Raw genomic sequence first — 20,537 nt, forward strand, 5'->3', positions numbered from 1 at the left:
TTAACTGACATGTCGAGATCAACTTGATTGACATTTCGTGATTCACTTATACATTAGAGTTAACTGTACTGATATTTCGTGACATGGCGTGACTAGTTTCACCGCCACATAATAGTAACTTGTGATTATGTACACGTTCCAATACACTTTCATCTTGATCCTATCAAATACCGCAGTTAACTACTCAGAAGTGTCATGATTTACCTCGCTGACCTGTTTTGATTAACTGCACTGATATGCTGTGGTGAAGCTGTTAAAAATGCACTCCATTTCTAGTGTTAATTTTGATACATTCATCACAATTAAAAACAGACTATATATTCCTGACAACAGTATACAGGTCCCATACATTTCATATGAGGTAAATGCTTGTTTGTTGAGTATACTACCCATCTAAGTGACTTAGAGAGCATATAATTCCCGGTGCCAATTTAAAGATGGCATGATATTCTGTCCTTGTTTGTCTAACAAGATCGTTCTACGTTAAACCGTCTGCATCCAATCAGAATGCCGTGTCTCTAAGTGATGACTATAGATCACGAAACATCGTTTTTAGTTTCATTCACTCATATACCAAGCGAGGCCAAATGTTGCCTCGCCTTAAGCCGGAGGTCGGCGATGCTCGAGTTTTTAGACGATTTAAAGCTACTGTCGTGCAGCGTAGCATAGTTTAAAGCGGCGGCGTAGTGGTGGTGGTACAACAGTAATGGGTGGATAGGCTGGTGTGGAGTCGCCGACGCCGCAGCTGCTGATGCAGCATGAAGTTGGTAGTAAGGTAGAAATGGTGCAAAATGGAGGCGATCCACGGGCTCCCTTGGAACCTGGGTCATATTGACAAACGGGGCCATCCTACATGCGTCCAGGGGAGTTCCTTGTGACTGCATCATGATTCCAGCTAAAATATAAATTTAATTAAATTTACTTTATTGAAAATGACCAATAAAGATAGGAATACGATGGATATTAACATACCAGAGTAATTATTTACACAATTTTTTGCATAAATTTATGGGAACATTTATAAAGAAAATTATCAATAAATATCATAAATTTTTGTTTCAACATTTCTGGAATTGTAACGTTCCCCTTCCGTTGTCATGTAGTCTGTAGCTATTAACTATTTGCTTGAAATTAAGAATGTCATTTATAAAGAATATTTTGGAACATACAGACTTAGAAATCCTACGATATCCTCTTGTGAATCAATTCAAGTGTGTGTAATGTTGTTAATACATGAAAATCCTATGAGAAATATTTCTGTCAGCTATATACGCGTATTTGCTTAACCAGTATTCGTTACATACTATCTAGATGAATTAGCATTAACGACATTAAGACGAATATAATGCACATCTGTTTATAAGTTTGACATCAATTAAGTTTTTAATGTTTACATATAAAACATGTACATTTTTGTAGAAAAGTTATAAAATTGTCTGTTGACCCGGAAGGTTTGGTATAAAGTATAACTGTTGTGTATATATACATTGCATATATAAATGTATTATATATTTAAGGAATTGGTAAAATATGAGGTTTTAAATACACAAGCGAGTTTTTCAAGCATCAGTTTGGGGTACTATTGCTAGGATCTCTGACCAGTCAAGTAGACGGGACCATTGTTGGCAGGAAAGTCTCGACTAGCGTACAAATGAATTATACATTCATGATGGCCATAGAATAACGCCATCATTCATCAACCTTTTACATGTTTACAAATCATAAGATATACAAATTGGCTACATGTTTCGATCTCCAATGTAAATGTGTCTTCAGACGTTAGAGAGTTTTAACAATGGCGGGTCACCAATTACACTTTATCATATTCCGGCAATGATTTGTAATTCATCATTCTCTGACAAACCGTCGCCGATCATAATTGGTGCTACCAGGGATTGTTTGTATTCAATATGCAACATTCTGACAAGAAATATCGCGGAATCAGACCACTGTCGGCTATAAATACAGTGCTAATGATACTGAAAACGTTAATCACTCCCGCTAACGTTCTTTATGTTAGTTAATTTGTGCGCGGCCCTATTTCATTAGGTTCAGCGTAGGAATATGTTAACTGGTGAGGCGTCGGAAAAGACGAGCTGGAGAGACACTTCTCATCAACACTACACAAAAGGTCAGGTTTTTTTGAAAAAGAGAAATCTGTAGGTTAGGAACCCATCCTGCTCTAGAGTTGTGACCAAATATTTGTTTTCATTAATACCCCAGTAGTACGCTATTCAAATTTCTAGTTTTAGGCTAAATTGTCAATACTATTTGGCCCGCCTCGAGATGTTTGCCAGCCACTTTTCCAATAAAATACTTGATGAAGTCAATTTGACTTTTGATCATACAATCCGATATTGTAATTGTGCGAAGAGGAACTAATTTGGAGGCACACTACAGAGTAAAATGGCTGAGGCTGCCCGCTGTGGCCTATTGTACACAATGGGTTGCCTCGAGTGGCTACACCATACCGCAGTTCTACAGACAGGAAATCACACAGGCTGATACCGCTGAAATAATCCGTTTCGTATAATATTTGTTTTTCCAAACAGTTTTTAAAAAGATAAAGATTGTTAAAATGTCTCATATTCACAAAACATATAAGCTATTGATTACTTAAGTAAAAGAAATAGTATGTTGCAGCTTCAACACATAAGGACATACACCTTAATCAAAGCCGACAGGAAATAACTCAGCCACTTACAAATGTAGGAGACACCGAAACGAAAGGAAGTAAGCGGTATCATTTACTGCTAACCTTGACACTTATTTCTATAGAGGATCGTTTATTCTTCATTTAACTCCTTATAATAAGTTAAACTATAAAATGGTGGGGTTTTTTCAAATACACAAAGACAATTGCATAAACGTTTTTGTATTTTCTAATTATAAGTCGGCAAAGGCGTTTATAATATTTTGATATTTACCTTAACAAAATTAAAATAAATCCTTCTCCATTTTTATATCATAGTTTATTAACTGACGTACATGATGTTCGTAAATTATGTTGTATTATATTATAATGTAAACGATTTATTTGTTATATGCACATACGACACTGTTTTTAAAATGTCCATCGTGATAGCCGAATAAGTACAAATATGACAATTATCAAACTAATATGTTATTTTCATTGTATCAAATTGAACATTGTGGTTGCAATGGCACGCAAGTCTGTAAAACCTTATGTCATTTGTATATTGGTCCTTTCATTATCAAATTCTGATGTTGTATTGCGTTTATAAATTTATTTTAATACGCTTCGTAGTTTTAGTTTTCATATCTAATAAATAACTATGAAAATTACCAACCAAAGTTATATTATATGTGGCGTAAATATCAAAGAATTTTAATTATTTTTTATTGCACGTGCTCTAAAATCTGTGACGACCATATTCTAAACAATTACAGTATTACAAATTTTAACTATTCGTGAATTGAAAGCTCAACAAATATATATATATATATATATATATATATATATATATCATAGTAATACCGTAGCAGGTGTTAACCGGAACTCAAGGAAACGGGAACTGCAGTCAAACCAAATCCCAAAGAAAAATCAGAAAACCCCAAAAGATCCGAAAGGATATTTTATGATGTTTCCCGAAAATGATTGGCAAATTATCAGTTAAATTATCAAAGACACCGTCAACCATTCTTATTCCTAACAGTTTGTAAAGCAAGACTTACATTGTCATATATGACGTAAAAATAAGAAATTATCTTCCATTTTCTATTCCGATCATCGGTGTTTCATTAAAAACAGGGGTTTATATATATTTTATCATCAAATGTGCTATTTAGAAACCAAAAGCAACTTTATAATTACTCTACATTTGTAGAAATGCAAATAAATTTGTTTTAACCCCAACAGAATATCCTTTTATATAATTAATTCAGACTCGTCTCAGCTTTGTTCTTGAAAACACACACACAAACGCTTTGCGATATAATTGTAAGAATTACTTTTCTTCCGGATTCATTTTTTTTTTTTTGCTGACAGATAACAAAATTGAATCACACAAGTTTGTATACAACATGGAATTTAATTTTCTGAACTTTTTTTCACGGATGTTCTAATCCTAACGTAAGCTATATCTGCGAGTCAGTGTACTGTTGTGAAGAATAATTTGCCAATTTAAGTTAGAGAAGCCTGATTGTTAAGGTTAATTGCGGAGCCGGGGCTTGGTAACTTAATAAGATAAAACCGTTCTTGAAGCAGAGGACGCGAAATAATCTGCCGATGAATTATCTAAATTACATGAACAATAGGGCTATTGTACTCTTACGTACACAGTGGGGGTGAGAATGTATGTATGCGCAACATAAATAAGAGAAATTGTATAATTAGAAGAATGTATATGACTGGGCTGGATTAGCTTCAGTAAAACACAAAGGAATAGGACAATTTCATTCCTATGAGAAATATATTTGCAATGAATGATAAACATGGATTTGATACCGTGATTACTTTTATCTAACACTCATAAATTCATTATGTATTTTTATTCCCAAATTAAGCTTCACAGAATCGTATTATTTAGTCATGAATTTCAAATAAATAGTCAATCAAAGAAAACCGTCTCTGCAAAGATTCACGTGGCATTGAAGCCATTATGGTTCCTGTGCAAGCCCCTGAGTGAATTAGACTTCCAGATCCTCTCATTGGAACGCTTTTCACTGACTTCTCATTATTGAGCTTGAACATTTCTATTGCCTAATGTAATATCTGAGGCTAAGGTTGTTGCCAGAATAAATCTGATTAATCACTGCCATTATGTCAAGAGAGTCTTCTCGCCGTATGAGGCAATCGCCGTCATTTGTATCAGCTTCACTCTGTCAATTAGACCAATTGAAGCAATCACGCTTCCAGCAAACGGTCCGTATGAGGCGTATTAAGCTTGTGTTCTAAATGGAGGTGCGACAATAACAGAAGATAATGGATATTGTAAACCGGTTTGCCCTAATCTACTTGGATGAACTCTGAATAAGAAGATGAAAAGTAACCGGTACTGCCTACTTCACAGCTTCTAGCAGGCTATTGAATCTGTGTGGTTACGATTGTTATAGGGAGAGGGCCAAAACGGGCGATCGCTTGTGTTAATACAAGTTTATTTTAAAGGAGATTTATTACAACAATTACTTTAATGACAGAGAAAGTGATTAAACTAAAAGTTTCATTTACCCCTGATTTCAGATAATTAAATTAAAGAGATTAAAAAGAGAGATAAAGAACTGTTTGTTCTACCCGTTTATCAAGTGAAACAAACTCAAACTTATACTAAATTGATGAGTTATTGCTATTCAAAGTTTAAACTATTTGTTATCTTGGCATGTTGGCAATACTCTTTGAGACCATATACAATTAATAAAGAAAGGGAAATTCACCAAATAGGAAATGCATGTCATTACGTTTATTTTTAATGTATGTTGTTCAACAAGATAATTTATCAGCGATCAATAAAGCATTTTTAAAGCTACCGGGGTCTTTGATTAAACATATCATGAGAACATATTATAATATATTGAAATATGCAACGATAGAAACTTGATTAGGTCATACAGTGTCTTTTTCAAATGAACATGATGCATGGAAAAAAATTAAACTCCCGTGTTGATATCGTTAACCACTAATATTCCGGATTTAAATTGTTTTATTGGTTTGCAAAGACACTGGAAATGCAAATTGGTTCCACACATCGAGAAATTGTACACATTTTTCACTGTTATATTAATACAAGTTCAAACATTCGATAACGGACCATTAAAAAGCATTAGTGAAAACTAAATATCCCAAAACGTAATCGGATATAATGAAATGTATTATTACAATAAAGATATACGAGTTTGACTCAATAAAGCATAAGTTGATTTAAAAACTTTAAGGCCAGAACGAATTAACAATTAAGGCGTTAATTTAATCTTTTGTTTAACAAGTTTACACTTCCAATTGTGTTTTTGGTTTTTTACTTTACGACTGGTTAAGCCGTGTGTACTGTGGTATACATTTATCTATGTGTATGTTAGTTTTAAACTATTTTGATGTAAATATTTTTGAGTGATTAGACACGTTTTTTGTGGAATCATTATCAAACTAGCATTTACAAAATAGTGTGTTAAAAACTCTCAAACAACCTTAACTTATGGCTATAGGGTTCAAGTCTTACATCAAACGATTACGTTTATATTCATAATAATAGCAGAAGCGGGATTACTTTAATAGATATTTCAAAACAAATCAGCATACCATTTTTGCTTATCATTGACCTGGATGTATTTTTTCTTTAATTTATTAAAACCATTTCGTACATTGTCTCTCCAAAACATATTTAAAAAGAAGTTCATTAAACTTAAAATGTTAAACCAACCCAACCGCTCCTTTACCTTAATACATTGTACCAAAGTTTTGATAGCATGATCATCCGTATCGCTTTAAAGATTTGATGTCAATGAACTTTACACCAATCAATTAATACTTTGACAATTGCCATAAGCGAAACTCAGCTCATTAATTTAGCGTCAAATTATTGCAAATATATCATGGGGACAGTTTTAAAAAAAAAAGTATAAAATATATAGTAAAAACTCCTTGATCAAATCTATTATATACATTGTATAGATATAAAGTATACACACTATGGTTATGTTAACTTTCAAACGTTTCATAGCTTGGGCATTTTAGATATAAGCTTATCACAGACTTTAAATATCCGAACTTAAAATAATTGCGTGTTAAATAGGTAATAACCTTCTTCAGTTAACATGAATTGAGACTAAACACTTATTCAAAAAAACACCGAACTATACCAAATGTAAAAGGCCACTCTCTGAGCTCACTTAACTACCATTTCACTAATACCTTGATCTGAATAAAACATTTAACAAGAATTCCCCTTTGGGGAGCCTCTTACCTTTCTGCATCTGACTCTCGTGTTTGCGGCACTTTGCTCGCCGATTTTGGAACCAGACCTGAGAAAATATGATGTTAATCAAATTTGTATTACTTTCATCAACTTCAATCAAGTATTGCTTTGTAGCTAATGCGATTTATTTATTTATACCCTCTCTTCAGCTTTATAACTTGATCAATTTGGCCATTTCCTTAATTCCCTCTGTGTATAGAAACTCCAACGGTATGATAACGGTATTAACTTTATAAAAGTAATTGAACGGGATCAAGTAGAGTGAAGAAAGCCGGGAATTTCTTCTAGGAACTGGCACAGTGAACATGTACAACGATCTCAGGGAAAGACTCAGACTGTCTGACGCGTTGTGAGAGCAGAAGAAATGTGGGCTTGTCACAGTGTATGGAAGCAAATCCTTGATTTATCAAAATTACAAAGATTGTGTTAGTTAATGCTTGACATTGTGATTTAAATACTGCACTTATCGACAATGTGACTGTACGATAATACTATAAAACTAGTGTTAGTGCAATTTTAACATTTTACCTGTCTCAAAGTATTGCTAAAATGTAAGTGCTAGTACAACGTTATGATGTCAAAGACTTTGTCAATAGATTGGTTGACATGCAATGAAATAACATTATATTTGTATTATAATATCAAAACTCAAGCATAATTCATATGGAGTAATGTAATCATATTTAGTATTAGAAAGCTAAGGATATACCTATATTAATATTTTGTAATTGTTATGAACGCTAATATAGGCCAGAGGTAACATATTAGAATTGCATTTAAGTATTACGAACTTTGTATTAGGTTGGCATAATGGCTGCATTATGAATTTACATAATATTGTTTGCTGAAATTGAAGGTTTTTTCAGTCAATTTAAATATCCGTATTATATACATAAAGGATCTTAAATGGGTTTCTATTTCATATGAGATTTATCAAACGTGTCTAAGAATTTATCAATTTAGCAAGCCTCTGGCAAGCTAAAATGAAAAATTCGTGACGAGTTTTATAAATTTAATATGAAATGAAAACGCGTGTAAGATCCTTTTTTTCACAGAATCAAGATTTGTGGCTTTTATTCGTATAAAACGACAATTTTCATGCAACCTTGTAAAAAGCTGCCATTTTGACTCTAGTGCGTAAGTCTGTGACGTTGTGTTCTCGTCCTTGGCGTGACGTCACAATTGAAACAATTGAAACTTACAACCAATCACAGGACAGAAAGGTCATATTACTTGAGTAAATACACACACACAAATATGACATGGGTATATTCACTGGATAATACAGTAAATTATGTGATAAATGTAGTTAAAATAATGAATTTAAAGGAATAAAGATATCGATGCAACTCTTCATTCGTGAGTTACAGCTCAGCTATTCACGAAGTAGTAACAAGGTACGACGTGATTTGATATTACCAACACATACACACTTGTTACGTGCTTGGACTACTATAGGGGCGGACAAAGATTATGTATCTCGCGTGTGATACACGGTGTATCGAAACGTCAGTAGTGGTATGACTCTCGCTTGTGATACACGGTGTATCTAGATGTTAAGTGGCGGTTTGGTCCTAGCTTGTGATACACGGTGTACCCAGACGTTAAGTGGCGGTACGACTTTTGCTTGTGATACACGGTGTACCCTGACATTAAGTGGCAGTACGACTTTTGCTTGTGATACACAGTGTACCCAAGCGTTAAGTGGCGGTGTGATCCTAGCTTGTGATACACGGTGTACCCAGGCGTTAAGTGGCGGTGCGACTTTTGCTTGTGATACACGGTGTACCCAGACGTTAAGTGGCGGTACGACTTTTGCTTGTAATACACGGTGTACCCAGGCGTTAAGTGGTGGTACGACTTTTGCTTGTAATACACGGTGTACCCAGGCGTTAACTGGCGGTGTGATCCTAGCTTGTGATACACGATGTACCCAGACATTAAGTGGTGGTACGACTTTTGCTTGTGATACACGGTGTACCCAGACGTTAAGTGGCGGTACGACTTTTGCTTGTGATACACGGTGTACCCAGGCGTTAAGTGGTGGTACGACTTTTGCTTGTAATACACGGTGTACCCAGGCGTTAACTGGCAGTATGATCCTAGCTTGTGATACACGGTGTACCCAGACGTTAAGTGGTGGTACGACTTTTGCTTGTAATACATGGTGTACCCAGGCGTTAACTGGCGGTGTGATCCTCGCTTGTGATACACGGTGTACCCAGACATTAAGTGGCGGTACGACTTTTGCTTGAGATACACGGTGTACCCAGACGTTAAGTGGCGGTATGGTCCTAGCTTGTGATACACGGTGTACCTAGGCCTGAAGTGGCGGTATGACCTTTGCTTGCGATACACGGTTTACCTAGGCCTGAAGTGGCGGCATGACCTTTGCTTGCGATACACGGTGTACACTATTGTGTAAATGAATGAAAACATATTTGTTGAAGTTGCAAAATTTAGGCTTTTTTCGAGTTAGTTTTTGGAATGGAATAAATAGATATCACTTTAGAGACAAAAGGCATAAAGACATCATGCGAATATATAATCTGCAAGTCTAACGTCATTCATTGTAATTTGATGACGTTATAATGGATCATACTGCTTGAGATCATACCTTAAATATGACATGATGCATTCACGGAAGAATACGACAGCCATGTGATGAATGTTGAATAAAAACATCATAAGTCGGTGGAAGATACAATAAGTATAGCGTTTGCATTGTTTTTGGTCTCGTTTGTTATATTCTATGCATGTTTTGAGTAACGAATGTGATAAAAAGGGATAGCAAAGGCAGACCCATTCTTTAGGGTAAATTATGAAATGAGAACATATTCAGGTTGCCGAGTGGATAAGGCATCTGACCATCTATGATAACTAGTTCTTCACCACTGGGTCGCGGGTTCGAAGTCTACGCGGGGCAGTTTCTCTGGATGCTCCGGTTTTCACCAAAACCTAGTACGTTCCTAAACGACCATAGGTGTTAATATAACTTGAAACACAAACGAACCATATAAAGTATTCAGGACTGTTGTTTTATATACATACTCAGATATTGTGACTAGCGCCCTGTGTGAACAAATACAAAGTTGTAAAATGTCCGATGGATCTTTTGGTATTTAGAGGATAAAATCCGACGAAAGGTTGACATGCATAAATAATGAAATATAAAACAAAACATTTATCGGTAAATTTGGTCGAACGTGGATTTCATTGCGTCATTTCCTGTTCAAGTCACTTTTAGGGATAATCAACTTGACTTTATATTGAAAAAGAATCAAATTGTTAAATCGTTTTAGAAAAGAGTTTGACAAATTTTATCTGCTGACAAATCGACAGATAATCTTGTGACAAATTTCCGATGTATTTTTTTTAACATTGCGCTGCTTGTGTGCCGTGCGTCAGCGGTCTCTCAATGTCCTCTTGTCGCGAATCGCGGTGGCAAGCGTGGACATGAAAAGTATGGTTCTTACGATGCGATTTGACAATGATCAATGTCATTTGATCATTGTCATCGTGTAACACGCTAATACACGAGAACAATAGCCGAACTGGGATTTATTGCAAACTAGATTATTAGTAACGTACGAGAGCTGTGCCTAATGTTACCGGGCTTATTCAATAAGGAGGAAAAGAATATCAATTGCCGCTGACACTATCTTGGTATAATGTGAGCGAACAACTTCCCCTGGGAAACCTATGACAAACCAGTAATCGTCACAAGGACTGGGAAATTCTCATGAAAAATAGCCAAAACCAGAGGAAGAATAGTAATCCTCAATTTGCCCGGAAAGGAAGGATCGACAGGGAACGCCATTTTTGTTGTAATTTGCCAATGCTACACAACAGCCGTTTCCATCTATCTGATTTCTATAATTAACTCTGTTTCACACCTTATCAACATCAACACCGCCTTCATAGTCGCCTGTTAAACCACAGACTGCCCCGTCATCAAACATCTTCCTCTAACTTAGCTCTTTGTACAAAGTAAGAGTCATTTAATTTAACAAAATAATATGATTCTAAAGATACTGCTTTGGGTTTAATCCTACACAATTAATATCGTTTTTATGTATTGATTAACCAGGCAATGACTCATACATATAACAATCATACATATAACAGTCATATATATAACAATCATATATATACCAATCATACATATAACAAACATACATATAACAATCATACATATAACAGTCATACATATAACAATCATATATATAACAGTCATATATATAATAATCATACATATAATGGTCATACATATAACAGTCATATATATAACAATCATACATATAACAATCATACATATAACAATCATACATATAACAGTCATATATATAACAATCATACATATAACAGTCATATATATAACAGTCATACATGTAACAATCATACATATAACAATCATACATACAACAGTCATATATATAACAGTCATACATATAACAATCATACACATAACAATCATATATATAACAGTCATATATATAATAATCATACATATAATGGTCATTCATATAACAGTCATATATATAACAATCATACATACAACAATCATACATATAACAATCATACATACAACAGTCATATATATAACAGTCATACATATAACAATCATCCATATAACAATCATACATATAACAATCATGCATATAACAGTCATACATATAACAATCATCCATATAACAGCCATACATATAACAGTCATAAATGTAATGGTCATACATATAACAGTCATATATATAACAATCATACATATAACAATCATGCATATAACAGTCATACATATAACAATCATACACATAACAATCATATATATAACAGTCATATATATAATAATCATACATATAATGGTCATTCATATAACAGTCATATATATAACAATCATACATACAACAATCATACATATAACAATCATACATACAACAGTCATATATATAACAGTCATACATATAACAATCATACACATAACAATCATATATATAACAGTCATATATATAATAATCATACACATAATGGTCATACATATAACAGTCATATATATAACAATCATACATACAACAATCATACATATAACAATCATACATATAACAGTCAGACATATAACAATCATACATATAACAGTCATATACATAACAGTCATACATATAACAATCATACACATACCAATCATACATATAACAGTCATATATATACCAATCATACATATAACAAACATACATATAACAATCATACATATAACAGGCATACATATAACAATCATATATATAACAGTCATATATATAATAATCATACATATAATGGTCATTCATATAACAGTCATATATATAACAATCATACATATAACAATCATATATATAACAATCATACATATAACAGTCATACATATAACAATCATACACATAACAATCATACATATAACAGTCATATATATAACAGTCATACATATAACAATCATACATATAACAATCATACATATAATGGTCAAACATATAACAATCATACATATAACAATCATACATATAACAGTCATACATATAACAATCATACATATAACAGTCATACATATAACAATCATACATATAACAATCATACATATAACAATCACACATATAACAGTCATACATATATCAATCATACATATAACAATCACACATATAACAGTCATACATATAACAATCATACATATAACAGTCAAACATATAACAATCATACATATAACAATCACACATATAACAGTAATACATATAACAATCATACATATAACAGTAATACATATAACAATCATACATATAACAGTAATACATATAACAATAATACATATAACAATCATACATATAACAATCATACATGTAACAATCATACATATAACAGTCATACATATAACAATCATATATAACCATCATATATATAACAATCATATAATACGGTTTCCTTGACCTTTACGTCATAAATACGTTAATTATATTGTCAGCAACATATTTGTCAAATTCTAATTTAATATAAATAGGTACAGTATTGCTGTACTTATCTTATGCTGCATGTTCTTGGTAGAAATGTTAATTTTCGTTATGTTAGTGGGTGGTAAAAAGACATTGCTATACAAGACTCTTGGTAGAAATGTTAATTTTCGTTATGTTAATGGGTGGTAAAAAGACATTGCTATACCAGACTCTTGGTAGAAATGTTAATTTTCGTTATGTTAGTTGGTGGTAAAAAGACATTGCTATACCAGACTCATGGTAGAAATGTTAATTTTCGTTATGTTAGTGGGTTGTAAAAAGACATTGCTATACCAGACTCTTGGTAGGGATGTTAATTTTCGTTATGTTAGTGGGTGGGAAAAAGACATTGCTATACCAGACTCTTGGTAGAAATGCTAATTTTCGTTATGTTAGTGGGTGGTAAAAAGACATTGGTATATCAGACTCTTGGTAGGAATGTTAATTTTCGTTATGTTAGTGGGTGTTAAAAAGACATTGCTATACCAGACTCTTGGTAGGGATGTTAATTTTCGTTATGTTAGTGGGTGGGAAAAAGACATTGCTATACCAGACTCTTGGTAGAAATGTTAATTTTCGTTAGGTTAGTGGGTGGTAAAAAGACATTGCTATCCCAGACTCTTGGTAGGAATGTTAATTTTCGTTATGTTAGTTGGTGGTAAAAAGACATTGCTATACCAGACTCATGGTAGAAATGTTAATTTTCGTTATGTTAGTTGGTGGTAAAAAGACATTGCTATACCAGACTCATGGTAGAAATGTTAATTTTCGTTATGTTAATGGGTGGTAAAAAGACATTGCTATACCAGACTCATGGTAGAAATGTTAATTTTCGTTATGTTAATGGGTGGTAAAAAGACATTGCTATCCCAGACTCTTGGTAGGAATGTTAATTTTCGTTATGTTAGTGGGTGGTAAAAAGACGTGATAGTCACTGAGGACGTCGGGAGTATGGATACCCAGAATTGATGATATGTTAAACGCTAATGAAAGTCACAATTGAGGCTTTGTACTGTTCGTATCACAAATATCAGAATGTCTGTTTCAGCACATCGTATCTTTTTAAAAGGAAAGGTTAGGGTGTGATTAAGGAAACGCCATTTTTCACAGATGTGGTAGTAAATTGTAACATTTAACAGTGTTATTAAGTCTACCAAATCTCGTTGGGATTCAAACCGGAGGTGAATGAAACAGGCTGCCTGGAAATGACAATTGATAACTATCATTTATTTTGGGAATACTATTAACCAAACGAGCTGTGTTTAAATAAAAACAGAGGTAAAATGTTTAATTTGAAAAGGGGCTTTCTCGATTCCACGTGAGAACTAATTGATGTCACCCCGTGTTGTTAAGACATTTCACTTCCATCTGCGTGGATGGTTTTCAGAAATACGTTTTCTTGAAAACAATAGTCAAACCCTTCCTTTCCGGAAAAATTGAGGATTACTATTCTTCCTCTAGTTTTGGCCATTTTTCATGAGAATTTCCCAGTCCTTGTGACGATTACTGGTTTGTCATAGGTTTCCCAGGGGAAGTCGGATGATCACGAGCCCGACTTCACCCTAAAACTATTTTACACAGTATACATGTAAGGGTAAGGCTTTCTTGATACAATATAAAGTTTCTCTCGTAAAAGTAAACATAACTAAACACGCTTTTGAGAACATCTGCTCCAAAATGTCAAGTGTATATGACTTCTACCTGTCTTAAACTACAAAATATCAATTACTGTGGGTTTTTTTTATCAATATTCTCAAACTTTAGTTGTTTTAAATACTAATTCTCTTAATCTACCAATTTTGTCTGTAACGAACATCTGTTTAAAACTTGATTTTTTAGCAGAGTTAAAAGATTGCAAATGCCACTCTTGTTATCTTTGGGTGGTCAAAGCCCCTCGTAACAATGATCTAAGGTTAGCAGTGTTGTCATGACTTAGTTCATACATCCCATTTTATGGCTTAATGCACAATTCCATTCTTGGTGACCCAAGGTAGCTCGACTACACATGTATGTACACGTACATATTTAAAATTATAAGGTACCTAGATGACTATTTGCTGTTATCGTTTCTATGACATGTAACCCCTGGAGCTTTGAGGAAATTGTACGATATAATTGTAATATAAAAAAAGGCAATGAAATTATATATATGAGTTGTCAACGCCAACAAGTAAAAACGTCTAGTACACTGTATATATATTTTATATAGAATATGATTTCAATATTTGGTACATGTTATATGAGTGAAACAATGGACGGGAAACGTTCAGCATATACACCCCTGTAGATGGAGGATCAGGAAAAGAATACTTCTGCGGTTACATCCACACTGCATGTATCGTAGGAGGCGACTAATGTGTGAACTCCCTGTAGATTTGGGGATTTGCTTTGGTTTCCTCTTTTTGTGGACACAAAAGCGACCAAAATAAATCTGCTGCATCTATTGCAATATTTGGCATCACTATCTTTCTTTCTACTTCTAATTACCTTTTATTTCCTAGCGCCTTTCTTGACAACACCTCACTTTTGGCCTTAATGTTGAGCGTTCGCCCAGGTGATGAAGGCAATGGGTTCTGTGCCCAGGCCGGGACATACCAGACTCCTTAGAAATGGTAGTTGTTATTTTCCGCTTAACGTTCAGCAACAACTTGTACATCCGTTTTCAGTATAATGTGACCGGGCGGAATGCTGTGTTAGGTGCCTTCGGCATGGTATTTCAATAAGATGGCACTTTAAAGTCGGCATCAGATCCCCGCTATAACAAGGAGGCAAGCACACCAATACCCTAGCTCCTGTATACACACATGCAAGCACGCATACACTACACACATGGAGGCACTTCCTTGAATGACCTTAGCTGTTGATAGGACGTTAAACAAAGTTAAATCAAACCAAACCAGCACAAATAACAAGTGTAAGTCTGAACATCAGTCATTGCCATCCTACCAACCACCCAACAACAACAAATCAAACCACACCAGCACAAATAACCAGTGTAAGTCTGAACATCAGTCATTGCCATCCTACCAACCACCCAACAACAACAAAACAAACAAAAACAACAAAAACAAACAAGGTTTAGATATTTTCCTGTTCGCTGACATTTATCCACGTACTACAAGTAATTACATGCAGATAATTTGTGTGACACGGTGACATTAGCATGCCATCTAAACAATGCTAATATTTGCTTGGACAGAATACAGAGTTACCATCCTAACTGTGTCATTTGGTTCTATATTAACGACACATTGTTCACTTTAACGAGGAGAAAATGATACCAAAACATATATACCGTCCTAATATCAATAAACGTATCCCCACAGACAAGGAGCAACAAATCGAACCCTGCTAAGAACGTAAAGAGATCTACTTGATGAAACTTAAGTAACCAATTAAGTGTTCTCACCACCCTGATGATCTGGTTAATGACCAATTAAAAAACGAGCGACACAGAACCATAATACGGTTCGTGAATATTGTCAAATATACGTCTCGAGACGACATAAAGTGAGTGTTATATAAGCAATCTGGCATTTCAAATTTCTTTTAAATTCTGTAACGCCCTCCACCTGTGGGTGATAATTAAATAAAGTAAAATACATTGACATAATAAGGCCCGACGGTGCAATTGATCGTCCACAAAATGTTACGTTCTGCAAGTTCCCTTACTCGTTGTCTCACTGTAGATTATCTTAAACACTGCTAGACTTGAGAGATAATTTGATTTTAATTCTACTCGCTGAACACTCCAAGAAATCGTTAGCTGACGAACTATTCTGAGAGCTTGATCGGGTGATGGTGTCTAGAAAAGATAAATTTCCTCAATTACATTTAATCTAATAAACATCTTTGCTGTGTAATTATTGCGCTTTCTTTATCGCCTTTCCCTGTGAATATGCTTGTTGTTCACACGTTCGAATGGCTGCTACCGGATTTTAGCTGAGCCTTTGCGTTCGTCACCACCAGGAGGCTTGTTCTGTATGGGTGGCGTGTGGGGAGTTTTACAGTGAGGAGCAGCCTAATATAAGTGTACACTATGTAGGCAATTAAGCAAAGCGCTCTGTATTACATTTTAATCATGTCCCCTTTGTGTGATAGCTTAGAAAAACAATTAAATGTATTTACTGTAATTAACTTTCATGGTGACTATAGTTTTTCTCCGACATCTTCAATCCCCTGTACTATACTCAATACACAGGCAAAGAACATTTTGGCTTAAATTATTCACTGCTTTTTTATAGACATTGCTTAAATTGTTTTCATATGAATTTTGTAGGTCAAAACACATAAAAGATGTGGTTAAGATTACTTTTGTACGAATGACGCTCTTAATTAACCTATATATTTCAAAAATGATGCCTCTTAATTCTTTGATTTTACAATCTGAAGAACAGATTCTTAACAAATAGTACATTATCTTAAAGAACAGGATTGTTTTCTCCATATTTACTACGTTAGACGTCACTGGAAGAACAACATAATTATAATCATCTGTCATACAGTTAACTGAGATTCGAGTATTGTAATCTTCATCCAGGCTTTCGGATGGCACAGTGGAAAACGTACTCGCATTTCACCTAGACGGCCGGGGCTCGAGTCCCCGATCTGATGTCTACATGTTTTGGGTCACAGTCTAGTTTCCTCCTACTTTTGCATCCTCTTGCACGCTTCTATGCGGGCCAACAAGTGTGATAAGTATAAGTTTTAAAATTTGTTTCATAAAAGTTGTAAAATAAAGTTTATATATCGAATCTTCATAATGTTTACCTATATGAACATAGCGATACTATAATAGCAATGCATGTTGTCATAAGATATGCTAGACTGGCTACCAGCCCCAAAATTTTTATGAAGAATTTCTGACTACATTCTACTACTAGTTTATCTCCCCCTAGTTTAGAACTTAGGATCAGACATCCAAGTAATCAAAATTATTAGAGTTATATTTTTTTCTTAACAATTCAATATTCTAGAGGCGGGGGCCAGTCTAAAGACATGCCAACCCTAATACTTTCGCAAGTTAGCTTGCTAATACATGCTACTTATCTGCACATTTGATAACTTTAATTCTGCAAAACCAAGTAGGTCTATTCTAGACAAATGTAATCTATCATAGCTGTATTGACGTCACAGCTAGGAAAGTATAACAGGCGGAAATTTGAACTATGAATCGTTTAATTCTTTGGAAATATGAACTATAAATCACTTAATTCATAGGAAATAGGAACTAACTGATTCATCAAGACAACTACCTGTTGCGATAACATAACACTTTACAGACAAACTCATTATACATTGTAATCAAGTATCCTTGGATTAATGTCTAAAAAGAGAGACTCATATTTTTCTCTCCTAAAGTATCATTAGTAATAAGGAGAGGCAGCCATAGAAATCCGATTCCATTTCATTGTTCATAGCTATATGATTTTGTTACTACATGTAACATCTTGATTTTATGAAGGATAGAATTAACCAGCATTGTCGAGGACAGAAAAATGACGTCACGTTACCATGGCGTAGAATGGCACTTAGACGACTGGAACTCCTCCTCTGTTTAGTTCGTAAATTAGCACTCAACCATTCGGAACACCTCGCCCTGAGTCAGTTCCTTCCATCGATGACAGAATCATTCAAGGTGTTCCGAATGACACTAAACGACACTCGGAAACCTCGGCCGATTTACTTCGGTCCGAAAGTTGCAATCGGGCAACGAGTTCCGTTTTAACTCAACGAGTTCCAGTCAAAAGAGCAGTTCTGATTACAATTTTGGATAAATCTTGATAAGATTTACTATAATACGTACTGATCAATACTGTTTCAACATGCAATGCATATTGTTGTATTGATAGAATAGCACGAATTAAAATAAAGCTGATGAAAAATTAAAAGATCATCTGATCAACTGTCATGCAATCTTGACCGTATATACTGATAACTTTGTTGATAACCGTGATTGTTTACGACAAGGAAACAATAGAGTAATTAATAAAGTTACATTCTGTCAATAATGGTCGTCATCGTTGTTTATCAATTATTCATCAAAAGTATTGTCGTGTCGGGAAAAAACCCAGTTTTTAATGAGTAGTTACATTTTTAACAGTTACAATGTGTCCTTTTGGCAAAATTAAAAGACCGTTCAATGTGAAATTATATAAATACGTCATCTTTTTAAGACTGCCTAAAAAATCGAAACAATATACCGCTCCAACGAATAAAGTAGTTTACAAATGTAGCTGTTTAAGCAAGGGTAACTTCAAAGTCATTGACCAGAAACTTCTAAACATTCATCAACATTAATAGCTCTTATTTCCATTCTTGTAAACTTTTTCTCCTGAATTTCTTGAAGTTTTTTTTTTTTTTTTCAAAAAGCTGCATTTTAATCACTTACATTTGCCAGGTTGTCCCAGTAAGATCTGTCATACGATTCCCTTCATATAAGATTTATGATGCACATTTTGGATTTTTCATGTTTGCGAGCCTCTGGATATGAAGAGAAACGAATGACTGATTCTTTTTATCATATAATACAAAGTAAACTGTATAACTCTGACCTTAAACGAATACTTTGCACTTGGCTGCCTCTTAAACGATGAAAATAGCGTCCACTTTATAATGACGTGACATCACCTTGATTGTTCCTTTTGGATCAGGACGTCATTTCCTGAGTTATATTACACACGTAACATAAACATAATTTATGTGATGGCTTTATGACACTGCATAACACGGTATTCATATGATAATTTATTATATCAAATTGTTTTATACAGTCCGAGAAATCCAAGATACGTGTGCCTGAAAGTTAGTTAATATCTAATGAACAACACCTTTTGTCTAACCAAAGTGAAACCTTTCCGTAAAAATGAGTTCATGTTCATGAAAATTATTACATTGTTTCAAATGTGATGCCTTTATTATCATAATTATAGATCGGATTGATATTAATCGTGTCATACCATTGTAAGGATAGTTCAATCATGTATGTAGCAAATCAGAAACCGATATCCAGATGAGACTTCCAGTGACGGTACAAGTATTGTCCGTTTATATTTACAAAAAAAAAAACCCAACATATTTGTATGGGTAAAATAAAAATAAAATGAAATACATGAGAACTTCGTTAGTCTGACCATTTAAGTTTATGCTATAAATATTATTGTAAATCGTCAATGAGCGCCATCGTAGAAACATGGTTATCAAATCAGTAAGATCTGGCAAGGGAAATAACTCCGTACTCACCACTATTACGTAAAATCTAATGAATATATTAGTACTTTTGCTGTCATTATTGAACTACAACCGTCTATTCGAACTAATCTACTTTTCGCAATGGACATCTTCGGTGTCTAGGGAATTTAGAGAGAGAAACACAAGAAATAATTTATATACAAGACATACTCGGCCTCAAGCATTGCCTGTAATTGGTTATGTCCTATGACATTTAAAGGTACACTAGTTCGTTAGTCTTACTTTCCACCGACGCTATCTTCAAATGTCAACCCTGTAGTGGCCGAATTACTGACATATATATAATAGTCAGAATCGCCGACCTAGCCGTGTCGAGTTTGATGGTCACGTCGGCCAAGGAGCGTGG

The 20,537-nt window shown here is 34.2% G+C and overlaps 1 protein-coding gene across 1 annotated transcript in view; it reads right to left on the reverse strand.

Annotated features, from left to right (window-relative positions):
* Positions 1-566: 566 nt before the first annotated feature.
* The window catches only part of LOC110460002 (short stature homeobox protein 2-like), a 39,792-nt gene continuing 19,821 nt past the window's right edge, over positions 567-20,537 (reverse strand). Inside the window, exons 3-4 of the mRNA XM_021512687.1 lie at positions 6,918-6,975; positions 567-895 (exon numbers count right to left, since the gene is read on the reverse strand). Of these exons, the coding sequence (XP_021368362.1) occupies positions 567-895; positions 6,918-6,975 (387 nt within the window). The remainder of the gene's footprint in view (positions 896-6,917; positions 6,976-20,537) is intronic.

This window comes from Mizuhopecten yessoensis, unplaced genomic scaffold (assembly GCF_002113885.1).
Source record: "Mizuhopecten yessoensis strain PY_sf001 unplaced genomic scaffold, ASM211388v2 scaffold10281, whole genome shotgun sequence".
NCBI classification, from domain to species: Eukaryota; Metazoa; Mollusca; class Bivalvia; order Pectinida; family Pectinidae; genus Mizuhopecten; species Mizuhopecten yessoensis.